This window comes from Phlebotomus papatasi, chromosome 3 (assembly GCF_024763615.1).
Source record: "Phlebotomus papatasi isolate M1 chromosome 3, Ppap_2.1, whole genome shotgun sequence".
NCBI lineage: Eukaryota > Metazoa > Arthropoda > Insecta > Diptera > Psychodidae > Phlebotomus > Phlebotomus papatasi.
In genome coordinates, this window is record NC_077224.1 from 25,261,438 (window position 1) to 25,282,297 (window position 20,860).

Consider the following 20,860-nt stretch of genomic DNA (forward strand, 5'->3'; position numbering starts at 1 on the left):
TATTTTGGCCATGAACCTTTCAATCTTGTCTTTGACTTCTCATTTTCGTGGCGACTGTTTTTATTTTCACCGGAATCATTTCCATTTTTGCCGGGATTGTTTTCATTTTTGCCGTGTCTGTTTACAATATCTACGTAACAGTTCCTATTTTCAGTAAAACTGTCCATTTTCGTGATGAGTGTTTGTCATTTGTACGAAACAGTATTACTATTTTATCACGACTGTTTTTACTTTTACCGAAACTGATTCGATTTCCTCCGGAGCCGTTCGTATTTTCACCAGAACTGTTCTCATATACACATGAACTGTTTCCATTTTCTCTGAAATTGTTCCCATTTTTTGTTCGAACTTTATCAATATTCGCCGGAACTGTTCTCATATTTACAGGAACTGTTTCCATTTTCTCCGGAATTGTTTCCAATCTCGTTGTGACTGTGTCTATTTTCCTCGGCGGACTGTTTCCATTTCGCCTGAATTCTTCTCACTTTTGCTGTGACTGTTTACATGTTCTAGGAAACTATTCCTGTTTTTCTGTGAGACTTCTAATTTTATCCATGAATCCTTCCGTTTTTTTCTGAGGCTTTCCTTTTTCGTCGCGACTGTTTCCATTTTCGCCAGAGTTGTCCCTGTTTTCTCTGAAATTTCTCCTTTTTCGAAAGAATTCTTTCCACTTTTGCCATGACTGTTTACAATATCTTTATAACTGTTTCTATTTAACTGATACTTTTTGTTTTCTTTTATTATCTCTTTCTTAAAAGATTATGTAAACATCCCTTTCTCTTTTAATAATATTCTCGATAGAAAAAAAGATAATTGAATTGAAATTCTATCTGAAATTCTGCTTTTAAGAATTACTTTGAAGAACAATTTTAATGAAAGTTTTAAATATTGGTATTTAGCAATTCAATGAAGAATTCTGAAACACTCAGGGCTTATATTTTTGTTTTTAGTTAAACTTCCTTTGATTTTCAAAACATGTATCATTCAGGACTCCTAAGAAAAATTGCATTTTCAGTTTAGTACATGTCTGTACTAAAATCATTTTTTGTGAGTAAAAAAATTGTTTTGTTCACTAAAAATCAAATTTAGTCAGTACTAAATTTAGTAGGTGAATTATTATTATCATATTAATTTTGGTCAAAGGGTTAATGCAGAGAGAATATGATTTCTCCCAAAACAATCTCAGATTCTAATTTAATAAATTTTAACTCAATATCGGGATGATTTAAATTGTGTGTTTCTTTGCCGTACTAAACTATATCGAGTCAGAAGTTAAACATTAGAAAATAAATTTAATAAAATAAAGCATGGGAAATATTGTTAATAATGAGACGATTTCATTGATTCATTTAGTACATGAAGGTACTAAATTAGGAACTCTGTAAAATAAGTTTTTGTCAAATTGGGAAAAAAAAATTTTTATTTAAACAAGATCCGTGTATCCGCTTAATGAACTTTTTTCTCAAACAATCTTTTAGTACATGGATGTTCTAAACTAGCTTGTAATCAAATACAATGCCTTAAAAATGTTTAAAAATAATTTAAATAACATATAAGGCACAATTTTCAATTAGTAATGTGATTGCATAATTCTTAAGACATGTTCTAAAATCATACTAATTTTTTTAGTACAGTTCAAATCAAATGCAAATTATATAAGTTTTTAACGTAACGAAAATGAATATGAATAAAACCTCTGAAAATAATTAATTAAGCTTGAAAAACTTATTAATTTTCTATTGCTTGAATATGGTTTTTTTTAAGTTTAAACATAAAAAGTGCTTTAGAGAGCGCACTTCTTAACCGATTGTGACAAAAATGGGTTCATTTGAAAGGTCTTTGAATCCTGTACAGGTTATAATTTATTTTTTTGACTTTTACATAATTTTGAGAACGTTTTACAACGATTTTAGTATCACATTAAAATTATTTAGACCAACCAGTAAATATAATATAAATATAATATAAATAATTATCACAAATTAATTTTATGATTTGGAGTATTCCGCAAAGCCATCTCTCTTTTACAAGGGAAATTGTTCATTTTATCCGGAGATCATAATAAATTACAGCACAGATAAGCGTTATTATTAAATTTAAATTAACTTGACGAGGAATATTGGATAAAGCGGAAATTTTCCAAAGTGCTCTCTATATGGTTCACATTAATTGAGGATATAATCAAATCAAATATAATTGCTTACCTGATCAATATTGCAGAATCATTCAGTGCTTTTATTTCCTCAGGTAGAGCCTTAATTGATATTCTCTACTGGCAATCGATAATTCTCAAATTCGTTCCGGAAGTTTATTTTTGACAGAAAACTTCCTTCCAAAGTGTTTTTTTTTGTATTACATTATTCAAATACAGCAAATTGAAATGCGTCTTCTGCATTTTAAGTTGCTCGAAATTTTCTCAAATTGATTTCTCTCTCAATTGAATTTCTGGTGCTCTGAAAATTCTGTCTGACTTCTAAACTGACGTTAAATGAAATAGTTTAGCAAGAACTTGGCTGTATACAGCAATTTCTGGAATTTTTCTAAATATACGTGAAATATTTCAAAATTGCTGATTTTTGTTTTAAATCAAAAAATTCGTTTCAGATTTGAGACGATCACTCAAGAATAAAAACTGTGAAATTTCTTTCTTTTCCGCTGCTTTAGAGGCGATTTCTGAGAGCAATTCGCTTGTCCATTTTATTGTATAAACTTTATGGATTTTCTGAGAAAAAGGTTCATTGTCTATCAAACATGCGGAGACTCTCAACACACATATTGCATAAAAAAACAATCACAATGTGACGAAAGTGAAAAGTTTTTCGCTTCACTTCACATTACTTTTATTCTTACGAAGATAGAAATCGCAAGAATTTTCACTTTGGTAGTATAGACCCAGAAATTAAACTTTTGCTGAATTGTAGAATTCTATATCCTGCGGCATTGCAAGACCTTTTCATTCTTGTTCCTGCTTTTTCCGCAAAATTAAAACATCATTGTGTTGTTTGTGAAATCATTGTATTATGGTAACTTTTGTTTTATGGTCCTTTTACATTTTGATAAATTACCCTTAATACTAAATTAATTAATAGAGAGGGGCCATTGTACATGAAAAAATATTAATTCATGGCCTTGCCTTTTTTCCTTATCACGAATTTGTATGGCTCGCAATTAATTTTAATTGTACTAAAAAAAATAAAGTAGTTAACTTTTAGAACATATCTGTGAATTAGCACATGATTAAAAGTACAAAAAGGGAGGTTAGCAAAAGATTCGCACAAGAATTCTTGGCGAATTTTAAGTTAGACTTTTAGTACTTGTTCTAAACTACATCATAAACGAAATGATTGTGTTTTAGTTGTGGAACTTCTTGTATTTTGTCATCTTGTACTGAAATCTCTGGGACTTTGTTCTCATGAATTGAGGTGATATTCCAATGAAAAATGGAAAGGAGAAAACTTTTCCTGAACATTTATTTTTAGTACATGACTGTACTCACGTGCTTCTGCGTTATCGAGTTTTTCTCTGTGTTAATTCCTATCCCGACTGTTTTTCCAAGTTCCCGTCGTGTCCTGAATTCTTAGCGAATTCCAAGTTAGACTTTTAGTACTTGTTCTGAACTACATCATGAACAAAATTATTGTGTTTTTGTTTTAGAACTTCTTGTATTTTGTCATCTTGTACTGAAATCTCTAAGACTTCCTTCTCAGGAATTGAGGTCATATTCCAATGAAAAATGGAAAGGAGAAAACTTTTTCCTGAACATTTATTTTTAGTACATGACTGTACTCACGTGCTTCTGCGCTATCGATTTTTTCTGTGTTAATTCCTATCCCGACTGTTTTTCCAAGTCCCATTCATGTTGTGAATTCTTGGAATGGAAAATGGAAAGGAGAAATCTTTTTCCCGAACTATTTTTTTTAGTACATGACTGCATTCACGTACTTCTGTATTATCTATTTTTTTTTCTGGGTGCTAGTTCCTGTCCCGACTGTTTATCCAAGTTCCCGTCGTGTTCCATAACCATCATACAGTCCTGGCAGAAACCAACATAAAAAGCAGTCTATTACGTAAAAGCACATGAAAACAGTCATGTACTAAAAAAAAAATGTAAAATAAACTAAAGGAAAGAGAGGGCTATTCCAATGAAAAATGCACATTTTTTTCAGCACTCTTTTGCTCACAAGTGCTTCTACGTAAGCGACTTGTTCGGCTTGGTGCCTGTCACGGCTGTTTGATGATTTTAGAACATAACAAGGAATGAAGTAAACAATCGAGAGAAAAACCAACAGAAAAAATTCGTTTACGCAGAAGCACGTAAAAATGTTCCGTTCATCAATTTAACTATTTTACGGAAAATATTTTTGTACTAAAAATTAATCATTTGTATAACACGTGAGCAAAAAATTTTAGTACATGTTTTCGTAATTTATCCATAACTCAAAACTGTACCTTGTCCCAACATGAAGAACCTCCCAATTAATTCAAAATATTGCTCATAGCTTATTTTATACTTATTTATTAGTTGTTTTATTGATATTTTAGTACTTCAAGAATAATTTGGTAATGCATGTTGTACAATTATGGAAATACATTTTTAGTACTTGCGTTAAAAAGCTATTATAATCTTCTTAAAATGATTTTTTGTTTCAATAAATTATCATTAATATGAATGAATGGGGTTCATTTTCAGTAATTTGTATAGTTTTACGTCTAAAATTTGCTGTACTAAAAAAATCGAATGTTGAATCAATAATTCCAGGACTTCTTAATTTATAGGTAAACCTTTCTCTATTTTGTTTAAAAAAAAACGTAATTATTTTCTCCTAAAAGTTTAATATTTCAAAAGTTTATTGCAGAGATATTTAGTACATCATTGTACTAAATTATTCATTCCATAGTCTATCGACTTTCCTTTGAAGTACTTTTAGCACTATACTCAACTTTATTTTTTAGTACTTTTTGAAGTATACCTTTGTTTTAAAAAATTTTAACAGAGTAAATTTTTTTTAATTATTTAGTACAAGCATTTACTGAAATTAGAATATTTCTATCTATCATCTTATGAACACTTATCGATTATCGATTCTGCAGTACTTTAAGTTGATTTTAAATAATTTTTTGATCTTTTTTTTTGTACTTTCTGTAGATCAATTATTTTTAGTACTGTATTAAAATTATCCTTGTTATTCCGAAAACTTCAATCTCAATTTTATTCCTTACTATAATCTAGTAATGAAATCTTCTATCAAAATTCTTTAAGTTTCTATTTACCATGTTTATTTTTTAGTACTTAATAGAATTTATCCCCTTTCTCTCTAGAACAAGAAAATTCTTATTTTTCCATTTCGCACATGAATGCCCTTAGTGTTCTTGGTACGAAGTTTTCTTAGTACATCATTGTGTATAAAGAAAAATAAGCATTTTTCTTAATTTTGCAGAATATTCTGAAAAAATAATGTTCAGTAAATCACTTAGCACATGACTGTACTATATTATTCTAGTCATAATATTGTGTATAAGTTTTTTTTCTTGACTTGGGAAAATATAGTCTTCACTGCAGAGCAAATTATTTAGCACACACTTGTACTAAGTTGTTGTGGTCATAGTATAGTTTTGTAAATATCGTTTGAATAAGGAAGTGGGAATTGTCGTTCATACAACAACCCAACCGTCCTCCCAAACCTTTGAATTTGGAAAACTACTGTACTAATTTTTATCACACTTTTCGTACATTTTTCATTATACTTATTTCAGTATAATATGTTTTAACAAAATTGTCCATGTTTTTTGAGTTTTCGTCAGTTCAGCTAAGTAAGCCATGACTCTACTAGAAGACTATTGTACTAATTTTTATCACCTTTATGGTTCATTTTTTAGTACACAGGTGTTTCAGTACGATAATGGGTTTCCACAAAATTAAGTTTGTTTTTCTGAGTTTTCTTCAGTTCAGCTAAGTCATGACTGTACCAGAAGACTCTGCTGTACTAATTTTGACCACAATTTTAGTTCATTTTTTAGTACACAGGTGTTTCAGTTCGATAATGTGTTTTCACAAAATTAAGCTTGTTTTTCCTGAGTTTTCTTCAGCTCAGCTAAGTCATGACTGTACCTGAAGACTCTGCTGTACTAATTTTGACCACAATTTTAGTTCATTTTTTAGTACACAGATGTTTCAGTTCGATAATGTGTTTTCACAAAATTAAACTTGTTTTTCCTGAGTTTTCTTCATTGCGGCTAATTCATGACTGTACTAGAAAACTCTGCTGTACTAATTTTGACTACAATTTTTGTTCATTTTTTAGTACACAAGTGTTTCAGTTCGATAATGTGTTTCCACAAAATTAAGCTTGTTTTTTCTGTAGTTTTCTTCAGTTCAGCTAAGTCATGACTGTACTTGAAGACTCTGCTGTACTAATTTTCATCGCATTTTTGGTTCATTTTTAGTACACAGGTGTTTCAGTACGATAATTTGCTTTCAATTCAGATATGTCATGCTTTTTAGTTACTTCTTTCATTTAGCACATGTACTAATTTTTAGTTCATTTTTAGTACAAGGTTTTTTTCATGTAAAATAAAATGCCGTCACAAAATTGAGCATATTTTGAATTGAGAAGAGGTTTTTTATCATGAATTTCCTCAAGAAAGAATATTTTGTTTTTTTGCCAAAGTTCAACTCGGTGAGTGTGGCTTGTAACTTTATTTAGCTGATGGCAATTTTATTGTTGTCTACTGCACAGATGATGTAGATGCTGAGGCCGAGGAGGTTCTCAATGAGCTCAACATGTTGACAGGGGGTGAAGATAGTACGGGTGAGTGAGATATATTCTGGGGGATCTTTGTTTAGTGAAAGAGAACTCGGTTAATGGTTGATTGTGACCTTCTTAGGACATTTTTTTATCCCAGAATCCTTCGGCAATGCATCTAGTCGGCGAAATATGATAGCTTCCGATGAGGATGTGGATTCATCATTGGGTTTAGGTGAATTGGCCCAATTGACGGTGAACAATGAGGCGGAGACGGCTTACGATGGTTCGAATAGCAAGGAGTCATATAGGAAGACATGGAATGCCAAATATACACTTAGGTCGCATTTCGATGGGGTTAGGGCATTGGCATTTCATCCGCAGGAACCTGTATTGATTACAGCATCGGAGGATCATACGTTGAAATTGTGGAATTTGCAAAAAACTGTGCCAGCTAAGAAGTCAGCTAGTCTCGATGTTGAGCCATTGTATACTTTTCGTTCGCACAGTGGCCCAGTGATGTGTTTGGCGATGTCAGCAAATGGGGAACAGTGTTATTCGGGTGGTTTGGATAGCGTGATAAATATGTGGAATTTGCCAAATTCCAATATTGATCCGTACGATAGTTACGATCCGAGTGTCCTCAAGGGGACACTTGAAGGTCATTCTGATGCCATTTGGGGTTTGGCTGTCAATCATACTCATGGACATTTGGTGTCATCGTCAGCAGATGGCACAGTTAAATTGTGGTCACCTCAAGCTAAGACACCTCTACTCAAGACATACACCTCCGATACGGAAGGTGTACCGACTTCGGTTGATTTCGTCCGGGACGAAGCTGATCGGATTGTTGTAGCCTATCCGTCGGCCAAATGCGTGATCTATGATACGGAAACGGGCAAGGTGATTGTGAAGTTGGAACAGGCTTCACAGGAGGCCAGTGGTGTCTTTGCCAAGTATATCAATCGCGTTATTAGCCATCCATTGCTCCCGGTCACAATAACGGCTCATGAAGATCGACATATTCGATTTTGGGACAATACAAGTGGCACCCTTGTGCACTCAATGGTCGCCCATTTGGATGCAGTCACTAGTCTGGCCATTGATTCCCAAGGACTGTACCTTCTGTCCGGCTCCCATGATTCCTCGATACGCCTGTGGAATCTCGATAATAAGACGTGCGTGCAGGAAATTACGGCGCATCGGAAGAAATTTGACGAGAGCATATTGGACGTTGCCTTCCATCCATCACGTCCGTATATTGCAAGTGCTGGCGCTGATGCTCTCGCCAAAGTTTTTGTCTAATTATCTTCAGAGCAAATATACACCATGGAATCCAAATGTGAGTTGAAAAAGAAAATTATTAAAAAAAAAAACAAATTGTAGATCGAGGAAAAATCACTGTCATTCAAATGAGCACATCTCTCTAATAAAAAGAAAAACAAGTGAATAAAAAAGATATTTAAGTAGAAGTGAATGTAGCAAGAAAAAAATTTTGTAGTATAGAAAAAAAAATACTGAGACTTTTAGTTTTTCATTTTGAAAAAAAATATGGAAATTTTGGAGGGAAGATGCATTTTTTGCAGAAAAAAAGAACTTGACAGGCTCAATTCTTTAATTTACTCAACGGGTATTTGCTAATTTCAAGGTTATTTTGAATTTAACCTGAAAAACAGCGAGAATGAACTTTGCGACTGAAAAGTTCTGGGTTCAAACCTGAGCACCTTCCATTTTTTTCCATCGTTTAATCGGTATTGAACGTCATGAAAATGCTAGAAATTGAAATATCTGCATTTTAGTACTAAAATTAGTCACTTGGAACAAATAGAACCGGTACAAAATGAGATTTCACACTAAGGATATACTTCAGTGGAGAAAAAAATCAATAATACGCGTAGACGCGGGTGACTGTACCCTTGTTTTTGTAAACTTTTCTTTCATTTTAGCACTTAAATATTGTTTTTAGACCATCCGGAATAAATAAAAAGAAATAAAACAAGAAGTCAATTGTGCTTGAAATAAATCAAAATGAATTCAAATCTCCTTATCAACTTATTTATTTTTAGTACGTTCGTGCAGTCTACATCACTTTGTTCTGATAATAATAATAATATAATGCTGGCACAATATTCTATGAAGGAACAAGGCCTTCCCGCAAGGGGATTTCTAGACATGCATTATTATTTTTTCTTGTACGGCATGAGGTTGTCAGTCCCATGCCCGTAGAATCAAGTGCAGTGAAGCTCACTGGATGCAATCCGAATCCGAACACCTTTAACACCAGAAAAATTCCTGGTGACCTAAAGAGGATTCGAACCCAGGACACTTGCATCATAGAGCGAGTGCTCTACCACTTGGCCCATTGAGTGCCCTTGTTCTGATAACCTAATAAGTTTTTAACAAATTCCATGCAAATTCCTTTCAAAGATTTCTCTTTGGAACTAAGCAGCGTTTTTTAGTACATTGATCGAATGCATTGATAATTATTTAGTACATATTGATCTACACAGTTTTTCATAAAACTACGTTACTTTTTAGTACATCATACTTCCTAGAATTCCTACTTTGTACTAAAAAGAACATTTTGACTTTTCGCAATAAAATTCCTAATCAAATTCGTACTAAAAAAAATGGTAGAACTGACTACGTTATTTTTTTTTTAGTACTTTTGGAATTACTCCCTTATTTTGTTCTAAAAAAAAAGACTTGTTTTTTTACAAATTGGCAAAAATTGCATTGACAGAAAGTACAGATTATTATTTAGTACATATTGATCCTTTAACTTATTTTTCAATATTTCAAGCTATTAATACAAATTCATTACAGTTTTTTTTATAGAACTTTAAGTATGTTGTTTTTAGTACTTCTTGGAATTCATTCCCTATTTAGTACTAAAAACAAAATTTTGACTTCACAAATTCCCGAAAGTTTCATTTAAAAAATGGATGAATAATCGTTTAGTACACGTGTATTATTTCTTTTTTTTTTTTTTAATATTTCAGGTTCTTGAAACAAATTTAGTAATTTCTCCCTTATTTTGTTCTAAAAGAAAATCGTAGTTTTCTTCCACAAATTATCAAAAATTGCATTGTCAAATTGAATTGATAATTATTTAGTACATATTGAGTTTTATATTTTTTTATTCAAGCTATTAAATCAAATTCCAATATTTTTTTTCTTTTAATAATTTGCATATATATTTTTTAGTACTCTTTGAATTTTAACTTCTCATTGCTCTCAATAAATTCTATGACTTTGATACTATACATGTTTTAGTACATGTTCATCTTTTTTTTATATTTCAAGTTCCTAATGCAAATTGTTATCTAAAGTTTTTTTTGGTCCTCCAGAGGCGTTGTTGTTTTAGTACTTCGTGGCATATCTGCTCTTTTTGTTCTAAAAAAAAAAATCATTGATTTGGTTCACAGCTAATCATTTAGTACACGTTAAGTTGTTTTCACTTTTTTTCAATATTTCAAACTAATAATACAACTTAATAATCCAATACTCTTTTAGTACATTAACAAATTCTCACTAAGGTTCTTCTAAAAATATAATTCTGATTTTTTATCCAAATTACTGAAATGTTATAATAACAGAGTCGTCTGTTATTACGTGTACTAATTTTTCTAGTACTTTTGGTACATTTATTAGTACACATATTTTTAGTACATCAATGTACAACTGTAGTTATCTTTATTTATAAACTTTAAGTTTTTTTGATTTGAGTGTAGAACAATTTAGTTTTAATGCCGTGTACTAAATCAAGTAAATGTCAAGATTTTAGTTCAAACGAGGGATTCGAGAGGAGGCTGTTCTAAATCAACCTAAATACATAATTTAATTTAAAACTTTCCATTAATACTTACGTAATGGATGACGTAAATATTTAACGTCCTCCTTTATAAAATTAAGGTTATGTTCAATATAACCTCACTTTTAGCAATAAAACGGTGAGTAAATTAACGAATTTAGCTGTATAATTTTCTATATCTTTACTATATCATTTCTGGCCATAAAACAAGCAATAAAGGGATTGGTGAAAAATCCCAGCTAAGACAAACAAATATATTTAAAAGAACAATTAAAGTTGAGAATGATTAAAAGGGAATTTGATATAAAAGAAAATTAGAGAAGACAAAGTAGAATAAAATCCATATTTTTTGTTACATTTTTTCCCCTTTTCCCTCCTGAGCATTTCTTAGTGACTATTTGCACTCCATTCTATTCTAACCATCTCGACATTTTTTTACTTAATTGTTATTTTTTCTGTTTTTTTTTCATTTCTCGAAGAAATTATTTAAATAGGCAAGAGGTTATGTTACAAAGTGACATTTCCCGAAGAGGACATAACCTCAAAATTTTGGAGTTTAAACTTAAAATCTAAAGTCTTTTTTTTTAGAATTTATACCTTCGATACTCAATTCCATTTCATTTAGTTATGTATCAAAAAAATGAGGTTATAATTTAAAATTTTATTTACAATGAAAATTTATTCATAAACTGCATAATTTTGTATACAAAAATATCTTTCCAGAGGTTTTTCTATTCAAAATTTTGCAGGTTATGTTTACTTAGCAGATACATCTTCACATAACCTCACTTTTCAACCTAACCTCTTGTGTATTTTTGCAATTTTTCGCAATATTTTTCTTTTAAAAATGTGAGCATGTAACATTTCATACAATTGAAGTGAATGATTATCTCCTTTCTGGCATTTAACCAAACACGAAAACAAGTAAAGCATTAATAATAGGAGCATATTTGAGACAAAAAAAAGAACAAAATAAAAACCTTCATAAGTGTACATTAAGATTCCCTCAACAAAAAAAAAGAAAAACAAAGCATAATAAAACGAAAAAAATACAAGTAAATAATTAAATATTATCAGAAGTTATGCAAAGTATAATGATATGAAAAAATTGTAGGATATTTTTCTCCTTCTTTTGCATTAAGACATTTTGATGAAATATTAATATTTTAAAGAGACGTGAGAGTAATTAAAAAAAAAACATAAATAAACGGAAATGACTCTCACGTAGGACATTTGCATGTACAGTAATTTTTCTTTTAGTAATACTTGATGATAAAATGTAACTACGAACCGTGTTAAAGTTCAGCAAATTGATGAAAGGGAAGATGAATTGTATCGCCTGGTTGCGAATCATAAGAGAAAATTGTCCCGACAATTTAACAAATTACTCAAAGAAAATCCTTCACAACAGTCTCTCTCTTTAAAATTTGAAACCTTCTGGAAAAATTACGGATTTTTGAACTTCAGAAAATTTTCTGAACAAGACGCCTCGTTCTCTTATTTGTTTCAATAGGTTAACTTGAAAAGTTTGAGGTTAGGTTGAGTCTAACCTAAAAAATTCAAGAGCTATTTTTGTGGCAGTATCCTTTAATTTTGAATGTAGAAAATTTTATCGATTGCCATGGCAAAAAGAGCAATCCGATGAGAAAATTCTTTAAATCTTAAATTTTTCAATTTCTAACCTCACAATCCTAATAGAACTTGAATACTAAACATTTTCAGAAGTAAATTTTTAAGTCATAAATATGAAAATATTGAAGGCATGAGCATTTTTTGCGTGATAAAATTGTAAATTTCTTTTAAAAAAATAAAATTTTTGAGGTTAGGTAAAACATAACCTCAAATTCTAAAATAAATTCTTTGCCAAATAAAAGTTTTCGGTACAGTATTGTATTTCTTTTGTAGGAGACATTTTTGAATACTTGTACTTTTAATTTTATTCATATTCTATTGATCTTCTGTTGAAAGAAAATGAAAATTGTAAGCTAAAATGGATAGAAATATTTTATTTGGTCACGAAGTGTCGAAAAATACTGCCAAGGTAGTTTACAATTACAGATTTTCACAATTTAATCATACTTTCAACGCTGAGACAGGTTAAACTGTATAAAAGTTATAAAATCAGCTTCGAAAATGAGGTTAGGTTAAACCTAACCTTAAAAAAATTCCGAAATAATTTCAGAGAGAACACAAATCGATTATCTTAGTTTTTCGTGGTGACATCGTATACTCTACCATCATAATATCAAAAATTTAACAAAATGTAACCTAAAAAGCAAAGGTTTTGAGGTTAGGACCATATTATTTAAATTTTGAGGTTAGTTACAATACAATTAATTAAATAATCTTCCTGTTATGTAACTTGCTGAAATTTGTAAATTAAAATTCGAAATCTTTCACTTTTACATGAATGTATACAGTCTTCTTTAGGTTATGTTCCACATAACCATACTTTTCAAATTTGGCAAATAAGAGCTTGAGATACTCTTATTCATCTTATTATTGGGCACTTCAATTGGATAAAGTCGAAGAAAATAAGACGAACATTTTCGAATTTTTCTAACTCCGGAAGAAAAATTTACGCTATATTAAAATTAATGGAAAATTTAAACTTCATGAAATTCTAAAAAAAAAATATTCAAAATCCTGTTTTAAAAAATTCCGGAATATTTTAAGTTGAGAATTATTCCGAAAAGGATATTTGGCAAGTTAGAAATTCAATAAAGAAGATATTTCTGAGAAAATTCATTTTTAAGGAGAAAAATCTACAATTCTTAAATCCAGGATTAGAAAACTTTAACAAAATATCTTAGATTTATTGAAAAATTCCGGGATACAAATTTTATATCGGCAATATTTCGAAATTCAGATTAAATAAAATTGAATTGAAGGGTTCACATGAAGTTCAATTGAAGTCGACAGCATTTCAATCATTTTTTTTTGCAAAAAATTCGCTATTTGAAATTCCGGAGTTACAAAATTTTGACAAATGTCAAAAATTCTGGGATATCCCGAATATTTGGGCTGAAGATGCGAATATTTCAGAGTCTACAAATAACTAGCTTCAATTTGCAAAAATGTGAGTTTTACAAGGAATATTCCTTGTCAAAATTCTGTGATCTTTAATCCAGGAGTTCCATAAAAATGTCAAAACTTCTGAAATATTTCAGAACTGACATTTATTCAAATTAGACTCATTGTCAAAAGTTATAAATTTTTCAAAGAATATTCCTCGATAAATTTTCGTTTTCTTTAATCCAATTCCGAACAAAATGTCAAAAATTTAGGAATTTTCCGAAATAAACATTTAACAAGCTTGAAGGACAAAGACTTTACTTTAAAAAGGTACTCGTCTTTCAAAGAATATTGCTTAATACGCTTGAGATAATTCAGTGATCTTTCATGCAGAATTTCCGGATGAATATTAAAAATATTTTGAAATATTCTTGAATGGGCATTTAACAAGCTTGGAATTCACGAATCGTCAAAAGCCTTCAATTTTTCAAGGAATGTTTTGACGTCAAACTCCGTGATTTTCAATTCAGAATTTCCGGATAAATGTCAAATATTTCTTAAACATTCAGGAATGAACATTTAACAAGCTTTGGATCCTTGAAATTGAAGAGTTTATCTGCAAAAAGCTCTCATTTTTTATGAAATATTTATATATAAAAATCCATGACCATTAATCCAGGAAATCCGGAATAATAAAGAAAAATAAAATAAAAAAAATAATTCCGGAATGGACTTTTAATAAGGTTGGAATAGAAATATTTTACTGTTGAAAGTTATTCATTCTTCAAGGAATATTGCTTCACGAAATTTTGTTAACTTTAATTTAAAAGTTCCGGATAATTGTGAGAATTGTCAAAAAAAATCTGAAAAATTCCGGAATGAACCTTTAATAAGCTTGGCATTAATAAATTTATTTGTCAAGAGTTCTTAATATTTCTAAGAAATATTTCTAGCTGAAATTCTGTGAAGTTTAATCCAGTTCGGAGAAATGCCAAAAATTCTGAAATATTCCGAAATGGACGTATAGGGTGGCGACATTACTTGTGGCCTCTGTCTTTAACTATGGCCTCTTCGATGATGTCGATAAAGCTCAAAATTAAAAATATTTGATGTGTTTTAATAGCACATCACTTTTTTTTGGTTTTCGGAATCATTTTCTGACAATAATTCTGACGAGGCCATACGTAAAGAGAGACCACAAGTAATGCCACCACCTTAATAGGCTTGGAATTGAAGGATTTAGCTATCAAATTTTCGAAAAATATTCCTTTCCGTCATCTTTGATTCAAGAGTTCCGGATAAATAACAAAAAAATCTGAAATATTCCGGAATTGACATTCAATAAGCTTGGAAATAAATGTCTTAAATATCAAAAAAATTCATTTATTTTGTGAAATATTTCACAAAATTTTGCTCCGGACTAGTGTCAAACAATTGAAATATTGTTATGCTTCACGAACTTTCGTAATTTGTACTTCAGAATTTCCGGATAAATATTTAAAAAGAAAGAAATATCCCGGAATAGATATTTATCAAGCTTGATATTTATGAGTTTATCTGTCGTCAAAAGTCTTCAATTTTTTAAGGAATATTTCTAATTAAAATTTCGTGGTCTGAAATCCAGGAACTCCGGAAAAGTGCCGAAAACATTAAAACATTCCGGAATGGATATTTCACGAGCTTGGAATGGAAGAAAGAACTTTTTGCTGTCAAGTTGTTTTTTCATTTTCCAAGTTGCTTTATGAAAGTCAGAAGATCCGGAGAAATATGAAATATTCCGGAATGAACTTTAAAAAAAAACTTAGAAAGAAAGAGTTTTTTGTTGTCAAAATTTTGAGAAATATTCCTTTCTTAATTCCAGGGCAAATGTGAAAAATTCTGAAACATTCCGGAATGCACATTTAACAAGTTTAGAATTGAAGGGTTTCGCTGTCAAAAATTGCAATGTTTTCAAGGAATTTTGGTAATATTCCTTGAAAATGTCTTCCGGAATTTGAAAATTTCAGCAAATGTTTCGTAGAAAAATCAAATCTTTATCAAAAAAAAAAATTAGAAACGGATTAAATTAAAGATTGAAGAGAGAGAGAGAGATATGGAGAGGGGGGAAAGGGAAAATAGAAAGGGATGGGAAATGAGAGAGAAATTCTAGAATGAGACAATTGTATGAATATATTTATCTCCTGTAATGAAGTGATTTAGAAATTTTGAAATATATTTATAATTATTGTATTTGAAATATAAATATAATTTTAAAGGACACGTAGAGAGATGATATTGAAAGAGAGAGAGAAAGAGAGAGTAGATGAGAAAAACAAAAACATTTATTCATTTATTGATAAACTTATTGTAATAATGGAAGTATGATGGTGGTGTTCATGAAAAAAAATATAAATAAAAAATTGTAATAATTGTTGCTAAAATTTAGTGAGGCAAGAAACACGAGAGTGAACTTTAACCACTGAGAAAAGATTATTAAAAAAAAAAGAAAAAACAAAAAATATATCCGTAAAAATATATTAGCGGTTTAATAAATGTAATAAAAAAGGAATAATATAATTGCGACATCAATACAAGTAAAAAAAAAATGAAAATGAAAAAAATGTGTAGCACTTTAAAAGGAAAAAAATGAGGAGAAAAAAATATTGAGAAAAATAGATGAAAAAAGAAATTTAATGATAATCCTTAGGTAATATTACTTTACATTTATTCAATTTAATGATAAAAAAAAGAAGAAAGAAGTGAGAAAAGAAACATGGAGGAAAAACATTTAAAATTAATTAAATAATAAATATTATAACCGCAAATCTAACACTACAAAGAGAATAAAAAAAATCTTATATAGATAAAAAAGTAAAAAAATGTGAGAATAAGTAAAAAAAAAACAGTAAATTGTGTGTTTATCTGTAATATATTGTAATTTAAATTAATGATAGAGGAATGCAGAGAATAAATAATTACAATAAAGAAAAATAAATAAAAATAAAAATGAGAAAGTTAAAATATTAGGAAAGAAAAAAATGGAAATTTTTCGGGGTTCTTTTGCCTAAAAAAAAACAAACAAACTTCGGAAAAATATTTGTTTCGGCTTTCGCTATTTTTTATTTTTTCAAGGTATCGCAAGTCAAAAAAGTGGACAAAAAACAACTTTCTCACGGAAATTGGAAAAGCAAAGAAAAAACTAAAAAAAAATAGCAGTTGAAAGGTGAAATATCGACCAATTTTGTATAATAACTGATCCACAATACAAAAAAAAAACATAAAACTCATAATATTCAAAGGGTAAACAAGAAGGAGGGAATAGTAGAACGAATGAGAATTTTCAGGTTAATGAAAATTCTTGAGAATTGTTTAAAAAATCTTTGCAGGGAATTTTCTTAAATAAAAAAAGAGGTTATGTTGTCAAATGAGGTTATAACGCTTATAACCTCAATTTTTTTAATCTAGGTAGGTATATCTTGGGTTATATTTCATCCCTTCAGGAATTTCTTGTACATAACCACAAAAAGTTTTGACATTTCATTTCAGAAAGAGTTTCCGGAGAGAAAATTAAAGAATTTACCACGTAAAATTCTCTTTAGGTAAAATAATTTTGAGGTTACAGCGGTTACAGAGATGACTTCTTTTCCTTTCTTCACTGAGAGAAATCCGAAAAAGTTAAAATAACATTCAGGAAATGTTTATTTTACCCTGCAGCATTGATCCGAAATCGTTGTAAATATTATGCTTTTTAGGTGTATTATGGGTTAAGGTTACCCTTCTTTCATGTTGATTTTACCCTTAAAAGGTGTACAATTAACATTAAAAAATGTTGATATATTTTTACACCTAAAAAGTGTTAAAGTTATGACGAAAAAAAGTTAATCGCAGCCTCTTTTTTTCTCAGTGTTGAGATTTTTGCGGAATTTGAGGTTATTTTGTCTATAACCTAAAAAAACACAATTATTTCTTACTTGACAAAGGAAGATTAAGGAATTTCTGTCACAGATATTTCTGTCATGACTTTCAATTTAGCAACCCACGCTTGTCGATCCTCCGCCAGTTCACGAAGATATTCGGGTTCGAACTCAATGCGCTCCAAGACAAGATTCTGAATTTGATTGAGCCACCTTGTCCTATGTCTGCCTCAAGAACGACGCCTTCTCACAAAGGCTTGCATAGCTTTTCTGGGGAATCCTTTTTCTATCCATGCGCTGAACGTGTCCATACGGAACAAACGGCCGCGTTCCTCACTCGATCTCGACGAGTAATTTCTTTAAACGCCCGGAGCTACCTCATCTTTGGTTAAATTCCATCCACTCAGAGATGTCTTGTACATAACCCCAAAATGTTTTGACATTTCAATTCAGAAAAGTTTCCAGGGAGAATATTTAAGGGACTTCCTACTTAAAATCCCCTTTAGATTAAATAATTTTGAAGTTACAGGAATGATCCCTTTTCCTTCCATGAGTTGTTTTTTGTAGATTTTGAGGTTATTTTGTGCATAACCTCAAAAAATCAATCATTTCTTACTTGAGAAAGCAAGATTAAGTTGCCTTTCTCCAATTTAAACGGTCTTACCCTATAGCCAACGGCCGCGGCGATTCCATTGGATTTCCAGCAGCCTTTTCTGTCATGTCTGCTCAAAATCCGCGTAAGCTTCCAAGGTGGAAGTTCAAGAAAATTTTCTTTAAAAAGGCATTTTTTAAAGAAATTGCTCCCAGTGTGTAGAGGCCATTAGAATAACTATTCAGAAAAGCCTATTGAAATTAACAAATTCCTTTGCTGTTTTCTCGAAAACTCCAGAAACCTAAAGTTTGTGTAACGTTAAATTTGAAGGTTATGTTAGACATAACCTCACATTGCTAACAAACTTTGAATGTGTAAATAATCTTGCATTTTGACATCCTTTTACGCGGTTAAATCGTAGATAATTTTTTTATTAGATTTTATTTAGATAAATTCCTCCAATGCAAAAACAAGAGGATCAGGCTCATTGTATTTTAACCTACAAAAATGTAACCTTAATTTTGATTTTTAAGACGAAAAGAAGCATCAGCGTCTTATTTCGACAGAAATTAAAGCCAGCTTTATTTTATTTGCTTCAATGTGCTTGATTTACCTTTCCCTTAAAATTCATTAAAATTTGAATGCAGAGAAGCTAACCTTAAATTTTTTGGGGTTAGAAAATGTTTATTTCTTTTAATTGGAAAGAGTAGTTTATTGAAATACTTCTTACTATTTCAAATGCATCTAATTGTGAGCTTTAGAAGCTTTTTCTAAGGCTGCAACTTGTAAAGTTCTAGTTGGAATTCTACAAACTGTTTAAAATCATCGGAAAATAATCAAACTAATTTAAATTGTTTGCAAATATCTCAAATAATATTTAAAAAAAAATTAAACAGAATTCATTTATAAAATTCAAAAGGATTTTTTTCACCCTAATCTTGTCATAATTTCTTTACGTTATGTTCAAAATAACCTCAAATTCTGAAAGCATAAAAAATTTCAGTTAAAAACATAACCTCTTCGATATTTAAGGAAATTTCCTGCATAGAAAAAAACACTGAGAAAGGAATAATACTCAGATTCTTAATTTAATTGTTAAGACAATTTCAAGAAAAAAAAAAGAAAGCAAATAACATTTTTTCAATTATCTCTCAAAAAAAAAGATAAAATAAAACTCATTTCTATTGAAAAGAGCAAAAGAAAGAGAGAGAATGCGGAGAGGGAAAGGAGAAAAAGGTAAATAATATTCATAGAACATTTAACAAATATACAAAAAAAAACTGTATTGAATAAATTCACTGCAGAGATGATTGTTGGAAAAGCAAAAATGAAAGAAAAGGTGAAAAATGTGACAGAAAACGACGAATTTTCAGTGAAAAGAAAATTTAAAAAAATATATTAGAAGAAGTAAAAAAAAATCATGAGAAAAGCTGTATTGAACTATTAGTAATTATAATTATTAAAAAAAAAACAAATGAGAGATGATAAATAAAAAGAAGAAATACCTAACAATAATTAAAGCAAAATCAACAAACTATAAAGTGCATAAAAATTATTACGAGTTTTTTTTGTGCATTTTAATAAAAAGTGGACAGAAAATGTGGTTTTATTGCAGCTTGGACTCTCAAAAATAAAAGTTTTCTTTTTGTTTTTCACTTTAAAGCTTTTATTTATACAGATTTCTTTTGTTTACAGCATTAAAAATATTTTCTTTTGAAGTTTTACATGGAAATTAAGACTTCGGTACAAAAAATAAAATATTGGATTAGAGGAGTTTGTCCGTGTTTCTGGAGAAAGAGGGGAGATTACAAGAATTCTTCACACCAATCGTTGAGACATTGATAGCAATCAGCAGCTTGTTTGGCGTTGGCATTGCAGATGTCCTTCATCCACTCCTTGAACAGCTCCGAGTCCTTCTTCAGCACGAGATATTGACCCAACACAGTGTAGGCCTAAAAGATATCAAGAAAACACCCTTCAGCGCTCCAAATTTAAAATAAGGGACAACGGGGCAACCAAGGATATCTTTTTTTTATGAATCGTTCGGTTTATTTTAAAATTTTCAAAGAAACTACCCAAGTAACACTTCCTAACTCACTGGATATTTTACTCAGGAGTCAGGAAAAGGTAAGTGCCTTTCTAATTTTGAAATCCAAATTATTGTAAAGCTAGTAACCCTACAATCATTTTTTGACCAATATAGAAACCTGACGTCATGAAGAAGTAATTTTCACGTTATTAAAGTTATGTCTAAGGAAGCTTAACTTTATTAATGCAAATTTTAACACAATTATTGGTTCAATCAATTTATTAACCTCTAATAATTAAAGTGATTAAAATATTAATCGTATTTAATAATAACACTTATATTTGTAAAGAAATGCCTCCTCAGCGAACAAAATTTCAACTAAAAGAAACTACAAGCTCCTAGAAACTTATTACAGTAGACTCTCCCAAATTCGGGCATTTGGGACCGAAATATCAACTGAATTAAAGAGAAATTCGGGCAGCAAATTGTTTGAAATGCAACGATTTTTTGTTCATCTGCATACTCATATTGAGTTTATATGCTCATTGCTATTATAAATTTCATGAAAACCTCTTAATAATGCAAAATCACATCAAATCTAAGACAAATCATGACAAATTTGAGCATATTTGCTCCATTTGATAATCATAATCGAAATTAAAAAAATGTCAACACACTTTTTTTTTAATTTAACTGTCGCCCGAATTATAAAGTAGCCCGATCTTAGAAGAACCGAATTAGCGAGTATAATGTACTGCTAAATTTCAATAATGA

The 20,860-nt window shown here is 30.1% G+C and overlaps 1 protein-coding gene across 4 annotated transcripts in view; it reads left to right on the forward strand.

The window, feature by feature from the left end:
• LOC129808327 (striatin) overlaps positions 1–19,712 on the forward strand; it is a 58,292-nt gene extending 38,580 nt beyond the window's left edge. For 2 of the 4 annotated variants that reach the window (XM_055858172.1, XM_055858176.1), the window contains exons 4-5: positions 6,738–6,809; positions 6,886–19,712. In XM_055858172.1, coding sequence (XP_055714147.1) covers positions 6,738–6,809; positions 6,886–8,048 — 1,235 coding nt within the window. In that variant the 3' untranslated portion in view covers positions 8,049–19,712. The remainder of the gene's footprint in view (positions 1–6,737; positions 6,810–6,885) is intronic. The other 2 variants (XM_055858174.1, XM_055858175.1) reach the window with 1 other exon arrangement.
• The last annotated feature ends 1,148 nt before the right edge of the window (positions 19,713–20,860 follow it).